General features: G+C 47.0%; 1 protein-coding gene across 6 annotated transcripts; it reads right to left on the reverse strand.

Moving 5' to 3' along the window:
* Positions 1–982: 982 nt before the first annotated feature.
* Positions 983–13,412, reverse strand: ATP5MC2 (ATP synthase membrane subunit c locus 2). Of its 6 annotated transcripts, none has more exons than XM_063672780.1 (6): positions 13,246–13,412; positions 11,916–12,265; positions 8,452–8,521; positions 5,691–5,768; positions 4,968–5,161; positions 983–1,241 (listed from the first exon to the last, which is right to left on the reverse strand). In XM_063672780.1, the coding sequence occupies exons 2-6, from the start codon at positions 12,053–12,055 to the stop codon at positions 1,127–1,129; spliced, it is 597 nt and encodes a 198-aa protein (XP_063528850.1). In that variant the 5' UTR covers positions 12,056–12,265; positions 13,246–13,412; the 3' UTR covers positions 983–1,126. The 6 variants fall into 6 exon arrangements, with proteins under 6 accessions (XP_063528850.1, XP_054298732.1, XP_054298731.1 ...); XM_054442757.2 differs by lacking the exon at positions 13,246–13,412 and adding an exon at positions 12,930–13,031; XM_054442756.2 differs by lacking the exon at positions 13,246–13,412 and having other exon boundaries at positions 11,916–12,986.
* Between the last annotated feature and the right edge of the window lie 372 nt (positions 13,413–13,784).

Here is a 13,784-nt window from a genome sequence, read left to right on the forward strand (position 1 = left end):
GCAAAACCTCATCTTTACTAAAAATACAAAAAAAAAAACCTAGCTGGGCATGGTGGTGCTCGCCTGTAATCCCAGCTACTCAGGGGGCTAAGGCAGGAGAATCGCTTGAACCTGGGAGGCAGAGGTTGCAGTGATCTGAGATTGCACCACAGCAGAGTGAGCCTATCTCAAAAATAAATAAATAAATAAATAAATAAATAAATAAATATTCCAATGAAGGATTTGGAAAAAATTTTTTGAGACAGTCTTGCTCTGTTGCCCAGGCTGGAGTGCTGTGGTGCGATCTCTTTTGGCTGAGGGTGGATGGGAATCAGAAAATAGCTTCATGGAGGTTAAATTTAAGTCTTTAGGGATAACAGAGTTCGAAAAAGAGGAAAGTGAGCAAAGATTCAGGGAAAGAAAGCAGAAATGAGCAGAGAAAGGAAAAGGCAAGAAGATATGGTAAAGACAGGAAAACATCTGAAAAATGACAGTCACTTTAGGTAGTGTATAGGACTAATAACAGATAAAGCAGAGAAAGTTGAGGTGACTTTTTGAACCAGTAACTGATAAAACCAGTCGTCTTATGCTTAAGGAGGATTCACCTGGCAGTAGTAGGGAGAAGTAAATGCTGGAGGGAAGAGACTGGAGGCAGAAGGCCAGTTAAGAGGTTCTTGCAATAGACGAGGTGGATGACAATGAGGGCCTGAGCCAGGAGAGTGACAGTGGAAAAAGAACGCCTATTAGCCAACATTTTAAGCTAGAACTTGAAGTTGCTACTGACCCCAATCTTCCCAGGCAAGTAGCAGGCCATGCCAGGTGAAAATAATTTAAAATGTTATGCTATTTCAAATAAAGCTTTCCTGAAACAGAATTAAGAAAAAGTGAGCTCAGCCAAATCCATGTTGAGTTTAGCACCATCACTACCCTTTGGGCCTTGTACTCTCACCAAGGCACTCAGCCAATTGTGGAAAAGAAATATACACAGGAGACTCAAGAAACATCTTATTAATACAGTATTTATTTGTCTTTTCTCTGTCAAACCCTGAGCCAACCACGTACCCCAGGCTGCCTGGGGAAGTATAGGAAAAGGAACACACAGGGCCAACCAGACACGGGAGAACTATGGGAGGTGGAGACGGCTCCTTCACATGGCGAAGAGGATGAGAAAGGCCACCATCAGACAAAAGAGCCCCATGGCCTCCGAGAGGGCAAAGCCCAGAATGGCGTAGGAGAAGAGCTGTTGCTTCAGAGAAGGGTTCCTGGTAGAAGGAGAGGAGAAAAGACTGAATTTCTAGTTCACACAAAGAAAAGGATAAATATCTAAGATGGGCTCAGGGAGAATTCCCCTCTTCAAGATTATCTTACATAATAAAGAAGCTTTTAGGGTAACACCATCATGCCCAAATTCTTGCCCTGATTCCCCAAAGGCTCTATAGGAACTCAATGAAGGGGGAGCAGACAATCTAAAATCCTGTAACATGGCCCAGGTATAATCATGACCTTCACTAATGGTTCACCCATGTCATTACCACAAATTAAGACCTCTTGGCCTAGACACTTAATATCCAGGGCCCAAATAGGATGGAAGAGGCATCCAGAGTGGAAGGGTCTATCTAGATCAGTGTTTTCAAACTTTAAGCAGAACTCCAATATAGTAAACATCTAAAAGCCAAACTGCAATGGTACAAAAGTAGTGGGGAAATTTTAACGGCTTGGTCTCCCCTTTATTCTCTAAGACAGTCTCTGGGGCGCATAACCTCAGAATCCTAAGGATTTATGGAACACTGCTCTTCTAAAAGACAAGAGGGTAAGAGGGACAGATTATGTTCTCTCATTTCAGATAGTCAAAAGATTTGGGGCTTTAAGAAACTACAAATGGGCTGGGTGCGGTGGCTCGCCCCTGTAATCCCAGCACTTTGGGAGGCCAAGGCAGGTGGATCACTTGAAGCCAGAATTTGGAGACCGGCCTGGCCAACACGGTGAAACCCCATCTCTACTAAAAATGCAAAAATTAGGCCAGGCGCGGTGGCTCACGCCTGTAATCCCAGCACTTTGGGAGGCCGAGACGAGTAGATCGCTTGAGGTCAGGAGTTCGAGACCAGCCTGGCCAACATGGTCAAACCCTGTCTCTACTAAAAATACAAAAATTGCTGGGCGCAGTGGCTCACGCCTATAATCCCATGGGAGGCCAAAGTGGGCAGATCACGAGGTCAGGAAATCGAGACTATCCTAGCTAATACGGTGAAACCCCGTCTCTACTAAAAATACAAAAAATTAGCCAGGTGTGGTGGCAGGCGCTTATAGTCCCAGCTACTCGGGAGGCTGAGGCACGAGAACGGCGTGAACCCGGGAGGTGGAGGATGCAGTGATCCAAGACCGCAGCCACTGCACTCCAGCCTGGGCGATAGAGTGAGACTCTGTCTCAAAAAAAAAAGAAAAAAAATACAAAAATTAGCTGGGGATAGCGGTGCGTGCCTGTAATCCCAGCTACTTGGGAGGCTGAGGCAAGAGAATTGCTTGAACCCGGGAGGCGGAGGTTGCAGTGAGCCAAGATTACACAGTTGCACTCCAGCCTGGGTGACAGAGCCAGACTCTGTCTCAAAAAAATAAAATAAAATAAAAAAATAAAAAATTAGTCGGGCATGGTGGTGGGCACCTGTAATCCCAGCTACTTGGGAGGCTGAGGCAGGAGAATCATTTGAACCCGGGAGGCAAAGATGGCAGTGGGCTGAGATTGTGCCACTGCACTTCAGTCTGGGAGACAGCAAGACTCCATCTCAAAAAAAAAAAAGAAGTTACAAATGGTCTATGGGGTTTATGAGTTGAAGTAGTATGGATAAAGGACTCCCAGTGTTGAAGGCCTATATATAATCTGTATTTCCCTTACTCTGATACCTCCAGAAGTCTTGATGGGTAAGGTAAATCGACACCAACATTTAACAGAATAGTGAATAAAGCAGCAGTCAGACTTCTTGTTTAATACAAATTCTTAAAAAGAACTCTATTTCCCAAAAGACATTAAGAGAACTTGCTGGTCTCTAGAGGATTAATTTGGTTTTAACTTTGAGTTATCCAGAGCTGGGAGTACTAAACAGTCCCGGGCGTCAGAAACCAGGGGCTGGCTGCAGTGCCAGTTTTCCCAGGAGTGACAGAGGGAAATTCCCAGAGATGGGAAAAAATAGCAGTAAAGTCACTGTGTTCACTGAGTCTCTAGAACAGGGAAGGTAAACTTTCTCTGTAAAGGGCCACACTGTAAATAATTTCAGGTTTTGTGGGCCGCATATAGTCTCTTTTGCTTTAAAACAAAAATGAAGCCTTTTAAAAATGCGAAACTGTTTTTTTTTTTTTTGAGTGGAGTTTCACTCTTCCGCCCAGGCTGGAGTGCAGTGGCGTGATCTCTACTCACTGCAACCTCCGCCTCCGGGGTTCAAGTGATTTTCCTGCCTCAGCCTCCCGAGTAGCTGGGATTACAGGCATCTGCCACCACGCCTGGCTAATTTTTGTATTTTTAGTAGAGAAGGAGTTTCACCATGTTGGTCAGGCTAGTCTCGAACTCCTGACCTCGTGATCCGCCTGCCTCGGCCTCCCAAAGTGCTGGGATTATAGGCGTTAAGGCACCACACCTGGCCGTAAAATTATTTTTAGCTCAATCATACAAAATGAGGCTATGGCCCAGATTTGGCCCTTAGGCCTTAGTTTGCCAACACATGCTCTAGACCAAAGTTGTTCATGAAACTTTCTTCAATGACACAATGATATAAACATTCTAATACATATATATATATATATATATATATATATATATATATATATATATATATATTTTTTTTTTTTTTTTTTGAGATATGGTCTCACTCTGTTGCCCAGACTGGAATGCAGTGGCACCATCTTGGCTCACTGTAACCTCTGTCTCCCAGGTTCAAGCAATTCTCCTGTCTCATCCTCCCGAGTAGCTGGGACGACTACAGGTGTCCACCACAACGCCTGGCTAATTTTTGTATTTTTAGTAGAGACAGGGTTTCACCATATTGACCAGGCTGGTCTCAAACTCCTGACGTCAGGTGATCCACTTGCCTTGACCTCCCAAAGTGCAGGATTACAGGCATGAACCACCTCGCCCAGCCTATATTTGTTTTTTTCTTTTTTTTTTTTCCCCCAAAGTCTCACTGTGTCACCTAGGCTGGAGTACAGTGGCATGATCTCGGCTCACAGCTCACTGCAACCTCCACCTCCCGGGTTCAAGCGATTCTCCTGCCTCAGCCTCCTGAATAGCTGGGGTTATAGGCGCACGCCCCCCACACCCAGGTAATTTTTGTATTTTTAGTAGAGATGGGGTTTCGCTATGTTGGCCAGGCTGGTCTCGAACTCCTGACCTCAAGTGATCCACCTGCCCTGGCCTCCCAAAGTGCTGGGATTAGTGAGCCACTGTACCCAGCCAAACATTCTATATTTGCATTGTTGAATATGGTAGCCTCTAGCCACATCTGGCTACTGAGCACTCGAAATATGGTTAGCGTGACTGAAGAACTGAAAACCAAAACTATGTATTTTTAATTAATTAAAACTAAAATTCAGGTCAAGCGCAGTGGCTCACACCTGTAATCCTGGCAGTTTGGGAGGCCGAGGCAGGTGGATCACTTGAGGTCAGGAGTTTGAGACCAGCCTGGCCAACACTGCCAAACCCCATCTCTATTAAAACCACAAAAATTAGGTGGGTGTCATTGTGCGCACCTGTAATCCCAGCTACTTGGGAGGCTGAGGCACAAGAATCGCTTGAACCCAGAGGCAGAGGTGACAGTGAGCTGAGATTGCGCCACTGCACTCCAGCCTGGGCGACAGAGCGTTACTGTCTCAAAACAAACAAACAAACAAACAACATGTAGCTAGTGGCTACAGTGTGGGATAGTATAGTTCTAGACCCCCAAATATTTTCTGACCTTTGGAAAGCATATCAGGTAACCAGTGGAGGGTCCAACTTATCTTACCTGGCATAACCAATGATGAGGCTCCCAAACACAGTCCCAATCCCAGCCCCAGAGCCAGCCACCCCAACTGTGGCAGCCCCAGCTCCAATGAACTTGGCTGCTGTGTCGATGTCCCTTGAAATGGCACTGGTTTGGAAGTTGCGGCTAGAGACAAGTGAGGTAGGGGGACGTGAGACTGCCAAGCTGCTGAGGCTCTGTGAAAAAGAGGGAGGTAGAAGGTAAAGTTTTTTGCTTTGGTAACTTTTGTACCATTTAAAACTTTCAAGCTGCCAAATCCCATTGTTTCTCCCCCAAACAGAAAATTGTTTAACGCCCTAAAATGCTGGTAAGTAGAACCTTTTAACGTAGGATGTAGACTTCAAATGCCTTTAAGATTCAGGTGTGGTCAAGAAGTGTAAGACTAAGGCCCTAGTCTATTCTTGCTGCCCCAAGGAGATCATCTTCCTAGGACTAAATGCTTCCAACTGAAGTCAGTAGACTAGGCCAAGTAATACCAGTTAGCAGCAGTGCACAGGGGCATGTGCTGCCAGTGGCAAAAGCTGGAGCACTATAGCATACAGCGTATTAAGTGTCCTCCATCTCCACCTAAAGCCCATGGCCTTGGCCACTCATGAATTTTAGCCTGTGATGACTGTCCTCAGCATTCTACCTCCTGGTTCTGGCAGGTAACCCTCCCCACCCATCACCCCCAAAACCACAGTCCTAACTCCACTGGTAAGGTACCTCATCTGTCAGTATCTCCGGTCGTTTCAGCACCACTGCAGATAGCGGACGGCTCAGCAGCTGTGAGGTGCTCTTGACCTAGCAGGAATGACATACAGGGGCAGGAAGGTCAAGGAAGACTGGAGAGGAGTTTCAGAACTATGCCACGTTGTTACATCATCAGACAAGATTTTCTTTCCTCTGATGGCCTTTCCATCTTCACACATACGTTAGAATTTTGGATCATTCTTCCTTTTAGCAAAGTCTAAATTAAAGAACCATACCATTTCTCTTGCTTCTCAGACTGCTTTAAGGAAAGAGTCTACTTCCTTTTGGGCCATAAGGAAGCATCCAACCTTGCTGTATCCTTTTATAGCTCTTGAGAACGAGAAGAAATCTAAGCCTCAGAAGCATTTGCCTCACTCAACAAGGGAAATATATACAGATGCTCCTCAACTTACCATAGGGTTATGTGCCAATAAATCCATCATACTTTGAAAAACCATTTAATACTGCTAACCTACCAAACACCATAGTCTGGCCTAGCCTAGCCTTCAATGTGCTCAAAAAGCTTACATTAGCTTACAGTTAGGTGAAATCACCTAGCAACATAGTACGCTGTAGAGTACTGGTTGTTTACCTTTGTGATTGGGCAGGTGACTGGGAGCTGTGGGTTGCTGCTGAGTATTGCAACAGAGTATTGCAACAGAGTATTGTACCACACATTGCTAGCTTGGGAAAAGATAAAGATTCCTAATTCGAAGTATGGTTTCTTTTTTTTTTTTTTTTTTGAGACGGAGTCTTGCTCTATCGCCAGGCTGGAATGCAGTGGCGTGATCTTGGCTCGGCTCACTACACCCTCCACCTCCCAGGTTCAAGCAATTCTCCTGCGTCAGCCTCCCAAGTAGCTGGGACTACAGGCGCCCGCAACCACGCCCAGCTAATTTTTGTATTTTTAGTAGAGACAGGTTTTCACCATGTTGGCCAGGCTGGTTTTGAATTCCTGACCTCAGGTGATCCACCCACCTTGGCCTCCCAAGGTGCTGGGATTACAGGCATGAGCCACCACGCCCAACCCGAAGTATGGTTTCTAATGAATGCATATCATTTTTGCATCATCATAAAGTTAAAAAAAAAAATCTTAAGTCAAATCATCTAAAGTTGGGGGCCATCTGTATGGGTAATGGTCAGCCCACAAGAAAGAAGCCAGTAACTTTCTCTGAACACATCCTTTTGGAAAATAGGAACAAAGATTCATGCTCAAAATTCACCTCCTTCTGGTAGCCTTTTCTGACTAACGCCAAGCCAGTGACACCAAAACAGACACATGGTGATTAATAGCCAGGGCTTTAGGCATCAGATAAAGTGAGATTCAAATCTTAATTCTATTATCAGCAGTGTACTCTCAGGATAAGTCACTTAAACCCTTCTAAGCCTGTATTCTCATTTATGAAATCAAAATATCATCTCTTGAGGTTGATTTGAAGAGTAAATGAGATTATGTATACCAATTAGTAAACTCAGTGAGTGCTAAGGCACATAGTAAATGCTCAATAAATGGTACTCCTTTTTATTTGTGAATGAACCAACCGCCTCCTCCAGCTACTATTTTAAAAATTCTTCCATACTGTTGTTTCTGAGTCAAACACTTTCCCAATGTGTATTTATGTAAATTTTAGCTTCCTATCCAAATTTAAGTCCCAGAATGAACTCCTTAGCTATGGCTCACTCAGGACAAGATCCTACACACAGTGCATACTCAGTCCAAGTTATGTAATCTACTTATGTTTACCACTCTGGATGACAGCTTACATGACATATAGTTACCACAGCTTACATGACATATAGTTTCAGGAGTAGGAATAACTTGATCTTGGTCTAGATTCTCATCTCTATTCTTCTCCTAAGATGGCTGGGTAAGAATTAACTGGCCACAGCCAGGTGCGGTGGCTCAAGCCTATAATACCAGCAATTTAGGAGGCCGAGGAGGGCGGATCACCTGAGGTCGGGAGTTCAAGACCAGCCTGACCAACACGGAGAAACCCTGTCTCTACTCGGATCACGAGGTCAGGAGTTTGAGACCAGCCCAGCCAACATGATGTAACCCCATCTCTACTAAAAATACAAAAATTAGCTGGGTGTGGTGGCAGGTACCTGTAACCCCAGCTACTTGGGAGTCTGAGGCAGGAGAACTGCTTGAACTTGGGAGGCGGAGGTTGTGGTGGATCGCGCCATTGCAGCCTGGGCAACAAGAGCGAACCTCTGTCTCAAAAAAAAAAAAAAAAAAAAAAAAAAAAAAAAAAATTAACTGGCCACCAAGGGATATGCGGCAGGAGACTATCTAGCAAGCATTCACTCTCTCCTGTTAGGCAATCATAGCAGAGGGCCTTCCCTCCCCAAGAATCTTTCTTAGTTATTTACTTATTTACTTATTTATTTTTTTTTTGAGACAGAGTCTTGCTCTGACGCCCAGGCTGGTGTGCAGTGGTGCGATCTTGGCTGAATGCAACCTCTACCTCCTGAGTTCAAGCTATTCTGTTGCCTCAGCCTCCTGAGTAGCTGGGATTACAGGCGCCCGCCACCATGCCCAACTGGTTTTCGTATTTTTAGTAGAGATGGGGTTTCACCATGTTGGCCAGGCTGATTTCGAACTCCTGGCCTCAAGTGATCTGCCCGCCTGGACCTCCTCTCCCCCAGCCTTGCTGTGAAGAACAAGGTCTGATGGAAAGAGAGGGACAAGATATCTCTGCTTTAAAACTCTCCCAGAAAAACAGGTACTCACCAAGGAGGGAGTGGAGATGAACTTGGAGCAGGAGAACATTTTCAGGGGGTGAGGGGCTGTGGCAGGAGAGCTGAAATTACAGAAGCAGTATTGTAAAAACTCCTTATTCACTAAACTACATCCTTATTAGCAGAAAAGGGGCCCTAGAAAGCTTAACTGGCCCAGAAAACAGTGACTGACCTTAAGTCATCGGCAGAAATAGAATTAAAACACTGAAGTCATGACTTCTTCCAGAAACCCCACACAGCTCCCAAGATTTCCTTATAACCAAGTGACTTCCCCTGGTCTGAACAAGTGAACACTTGGGTTCAGGTAAGACCTGTTACCCATTTCCATAGCCTCATGATTTGCAGTTGCCACAGGAATTTTCCCAGAGTGTCTTTTGCCTAAGTTTTCCTTAGTTTTTATTCAAAAGGAACCCTTCTCAAGACTTCATCAACTGGACCTTTAAAAGTTGCCCTTTAGGCTGGGCGCATGGTTCATGCCTGTAATCCCAGCACTTTGGGAGGCCGAGGTGGGCGGATCACGAGGTCAGGAGTTCGAGACCAGCCTGACCAACATGGTGAAACCCCATCTCTATGAAAAATACAAAAATTAGCCAGGCGTGGTAGCACGCTGTAATCCCAGCTACTCAGGAGGCTGAGGCAAGAGAATTGCTTGAACCCAGGAGGCGGAGGTTGCAGTGAGCTGAGACCACGCCACTGCACTCCAGCCTGGGTGACAGAGCGAGACCCCATCTCAAACAAACAAACGAACAAACAAAAAGTTGCCCTTTAGAGTCTTTGTAGTTTTGGGAGATATTTGTTGAAGGCCAAGACACTGGAAGGTCTCCAACAATCTGTTTGCTGATCCCTGAAGTATGTGATTCCTCAAAATACTTCAATTTCCTGTATTAATAAGATGAGGAAGATCAAGGAGGAACTCTGCTATTAGCCTATCTAAACGGTATTCGTGGCTGGGCACAGTGGCTCACACCTGTAATCCCAGCACTTTAGGAGGCTGAGGTGGGTGGATCACGAGGTCAGGAGTTCGAGACCAGGCTGACCAACATGGAGAAACCCCGTCTCTACTGAAAATACGAAATTAGTCGGGCATGGTGGTGCATGCCTGTAATCCCGGCTACTCAGGAGGCTGAGGCAGGAGAATTGCTTGAATCCAGGAGGCAGAGGCTGCGGTGAGCCAAGATTGCACCATTGTACTCCAGCCTGGGCAACAAAAGGGAAACTCCGTCTCAAAAAAAAAAAAAGAAGTATTAAATTGTGTCTCCCCAAGATCTAAAGAAGATCTGACACCCTATAGGTATCTAAGTTGGTAGAAGTGAACTTACCTGAAACAGAAGGTGAGTTAAAAACCTAAAGGCAGGGTTTCTCCAAGTGAAGTGAGAAGCCCGTCTGAACCAGAATTATCTGGGTGGTGTACGTATTAAAAAATGCATATTCTTGGGCCCAACTTGGACCTTCCTGGTCAAGATCTCTGGGGGAGCTAGGTTCAGTGGCTCACTCCTGTAATCCCAACACTTTGAGAAGCTGGGGCGGAAAGATAACTTGAAGCCAGGAGTTTGAGACCAGCCTGAGCAAACATCAAGACCTCATCTCTACAAAAAATAAAATTAGCCAGGTGAGGTGGAAGTGCACCTGTAGTCCCAGCTACTCCAGAAGCTGAGGCAGGAGGACTGCTTCAGCACAGGAGCTGGAGGCGTCAGTGAGCTATGATCATGCCACTGTACTCTAGTATGGGCAACAAAGTGAAACCCCGTCTATAAACAAACAAAAAAGATCTCTGGGAATAAGGCTCAAGTGCCCTGTATTTCAAACAAGTTTCCCAGATGATTATTAGATATACTTAACGCAACAGCGTGACCTTAAACCCAGTCTTGAAACTGCGGTAGTGGTAGAGGATAGACTTGAACTTGGATCTTTTAAGTTACATGCTTTCTAATATGTCACAGGCTGAAATACTCAGTGAATGCTTAGGCCTATTAAATGCCACTTCATTAAATGAACTGAACTCAGATTGTCCCAGGTTAAAACACCTCTGAATCCAAGATCTTAATTGCTCTTAATTTATTTTTTGCCCAGGCTAGTGTGGAACTCCTGGCATCAAACGATCTTCCCACCTTGGCCTCCCACTGTTGGGATTACAGCTGTGAGCCACCACACCCAGCCTTAATTACTTTTAAGTTAATGGATGTCCTCAACTCTTGTCCTATCTAGAACTCTGATTTTTGCCTATATGTAACTCTAATCTAATTTTGCTGCCGTACTATTCAGATTTTCTTGGGTCAAAATCCAATAGTTCTTTAAGGCTTTTAGAAAAAGAAGGGGTGGTTTTTTTCTAAGGGAATTATACCTTATTATCATCTTTGTAAAATGCAGCTCTTAGGGGAATTAAGTATGTTCATTTACAAATTAACATACATAAAGAGTTTAATGTGGTGCTGGCATGTAATAAACCCACAACAAGGGGTGGCAATTAAGTGATCCCACTATTGGCTATCTAACCATGGCAAATCTGCAATTGTTAGCCTACAACTTGGGCAAAGGCACTATTCAGAATCAGGACTCCAAAATCATCACGGGCTTTTTCCTTAGTGTAGATGAGTCACAGGGGTGGTAACTTAACTATTTCTTTCCTTAAACCTTCTTTTCCTTGTAAGAGCAGAATCTGGGGAGATTAATTAATCCTTGACAGGAAAGCTGGCAGGCAGGGACTCATGCTGGCCCCACTAGCTTGGCCTTACCCCACCTTTCTGGGCCTGCTGCCTCAACAGAAACCCTCATCTCTAGCCCACCACTTGTGACTTTTCCAACTTCCCCAGTGTGCCGGGATGCGAGAAATGTACTGGTAAATAACTAGTGATTCCAAAACAACCAGCCTCTTTCTTCTGCCTTAGCTATCCCAAGCCACAACCTAACGGGAGGCGATGTTGTGGCTTTTTTTTCCCACTTCTACCATGTTCAAGGTTTACTTTTTAAATTGAGGGGTGCTGACTAGAGGGATTGGTGACTTTAGACGATCCACTATCTCCATTGCTCTGAGGTCCTGGGGCCGAAAGTCTGGAGATTTCAGAATAAAGAAGGCACAAGTCAGGATGAGAAGACAAAGCAGAGATAGGAGGGGAGAACCTGGGGTTTGTGACAATCTGAAAGGGCCATAGGGCGAGAAAAGCGTGTCTATAGGGGCTGGGTGGAACAGGTGAAAAGCAGCACTCCAGGATCTAACTTTGGCTAGCTCCAAGGCATCCTCCCCCCCACGAGACATGCAAGATGGCGCCAGGCCCGCGCGGCTGGAGGTCACCGGCACGCGGAAGAGCCAGCTCTAAGGCGAAGGGATAGTGGGAGCCCGGCAGGGCGAGAGGACCAGGGTGGGAGTACGCAACGTAAGCGCCTCAAAGCATCCGCGCGAGGTGAAGTGTCCCGCGCGCGTGCGCGGCGCACAGTGGGCACTAGGTCCCAAGGCCTTACCTGCTCCCACAGCAGACAAGACAGAGAGGGGCGGAGCAGCGGGAAGAGCGAAAGGAAGACTCAGCGCATGCGTGACCCGAGCCAACGAGTCGCTCAGCCACGGATAGAGTGATTGCAACATACAGGATCAGCTCAGGCATCACAGCGCCCCCTGCCAGGGCTGTGGCGGTATCCGGCCGGTTGCTCCACCTGGCGTTCGAGAGGAGAAACTACAGGGAGCGCCGACTGCGTGCAGAAATGAGGCCAACTCCGCGGAGTAAGCCGATCCGTAACGTGGCTTGAGGTTTGGTCTGTACCGCGTTTGGGATCTCGGATTTGCGTCCCCTTTCCGAGCATGCGCAGTCGTCACACTGCCAAAACAAAACTCCTACTCAGAATTCAGTGTTAAGATACAGTCGGGATTGGGGTTCAGTGCCTAAAATGCAGCAGGAGGAAGATCTTGGGAGTCCTGCTTTCTGTCGCGCAGGGACCCTGGCATCACTGGATGGCAAACCGGCTCAATGGGCGAATAGTCAGCAAAATGCCGCAGCTGCTTCTGGTGGCTTCGCCCTTTCCCCCCTCCCCGTTTCCTCCTTTCCATTCCAGTGATAAACCATGAGAAAAGCAGCATCAGCGAGCCAGAAGATAGGGCTAAATATGATCCGAATCTCTCCTGGCTCCTGGGACAGTCTAGGAATAACGGGCACCTGCGACCCGCTGTAAGGTTGCGAGGTCACTCCAGGCTTGCCCGAGCCTCTGCTCAGATTTCAACTACGCGAGTTGGGATAAGCAGCGCCCCCCCTCCCGCCCCCATGCTCTCCTGAACGTCGGTTTTCTCTCCCCTTTCGCTCGCCCTTCCCCTGATGGAAGGAGGTGGGGGGGCTTCCTGGCCCTCATCTTTACTAGGCCGCCTTGTCTCCCAGACAGGACCTGCCCTGCCCTTTGGAACAGGGCGACAAGGCCTATCCAGTTCCAAACCCCTGCCGTCCCTGCATCGTGCTTGAACGCAGCACGAGAAAGACGGGAAAAACTCACCAAACCCTATAAAAAATAAAAAGAAAGCCGCGGCTGTAAATAAAGGCAAATCCGCCACCCTCTGAGGGGCCGTTTGTCCTCCCCTCCTTGGCCCCGTCCTTCCCGTCGCCCCCTCCCGGCTCCCGGGCCCCGCGGCGCCCCGGCCCCGAGCTCCTCCATTTAATCGGATTTGGGAGAAGGGGAGGATAAATCACGGCAGCAGCTTTACGGTCCCGGAGGAGAGGCGAGCCGCAGCCAGGCACACCCCGGCCGGCGATAAAAACCGCCGCTGAAAGCCCACGGAGCAATTTCCCGGGACCCCGAGCGACGCCATTACAGGAATGTAATTTTGCCCGGATGAGGCCCCGAGTTTAATTATCCTCGCGGAGGAATTTCAATGCGGCCAATCCATCTTGCAGGCGGGCGGCAGAGGGATTTATATGGGCCCGTTATTTCACACCGATCCTCCATCTGCATTTTTATGGCCCTGAGCTCTTGAAAGGGAGGGGAAGGCGTAGGGAGAAATAGGAGAAGCGGGCGAGAAGAGGAGGGTGGTAGACTGCCTGTCTTTCCTAAATTCACGTTTCCAGCTCCATTAGGATTCTCACAGGTTCCTCTGAAATCCCCAAATCTCCAGTTTTAGTTGTTGATTGCGCCCCGAGCGGGCAGGTACGTGGGAGATGGAACTGGGATCCTTGGGAATCAATCAACAGGTATTTATCAAGTACCAAGTGGTGCCAGGCACTGTGGAGATGTTGTTAGGAGAAAGACAGGCTAGCAAAGACACAAGTTTATCCCCTGAGGTCTCCAGACATCTCCATTCCCACCAAAACGGAATTCTTTTAAGCTGTCAGTTTCACATCCTCAGTGGCAGAG

Source organism: Pongo pygmaeus, chromosome 10 (assembly GCF_028885625.2).
Source record: "Pongo pygmaeus isolate AG05252 chromosome 10, NHGRI_mPonPyg2-v2.0_pri, whole genome shotgun sequence".
In the NCBI taxonomy this organism is placed as follows: domain Eukaryota; kingdom Metazoa; phylum Chordata; class Mammalia; order Primates; family Hominidae; genus Pongo; species Pongo pygmaeus.

Coding starts and splice junctions, on each gene's coding strand:
- ATP5MC2 (XM_063672780.1), bottom strand. CDS start 12,055: ATGCCTGAGCTGATCCTGTATGTTGCAATCACTCTATCCGTGGCTGAG. Junction 5,769..8,451: donor TCATCTCCACTCCCTCCTTG/GTGAGTACCTGT, acceptor CATTCCTGCTAG/GTCAAGAGCACCTCACAGCT. Junction 1,242..4,967: donor CTCATCATTGGTTATGCCAG/GTAAGATAAGTT, acceptor TCCTTCTACCAG/GAACCCTTCTCTGAAGCAAC.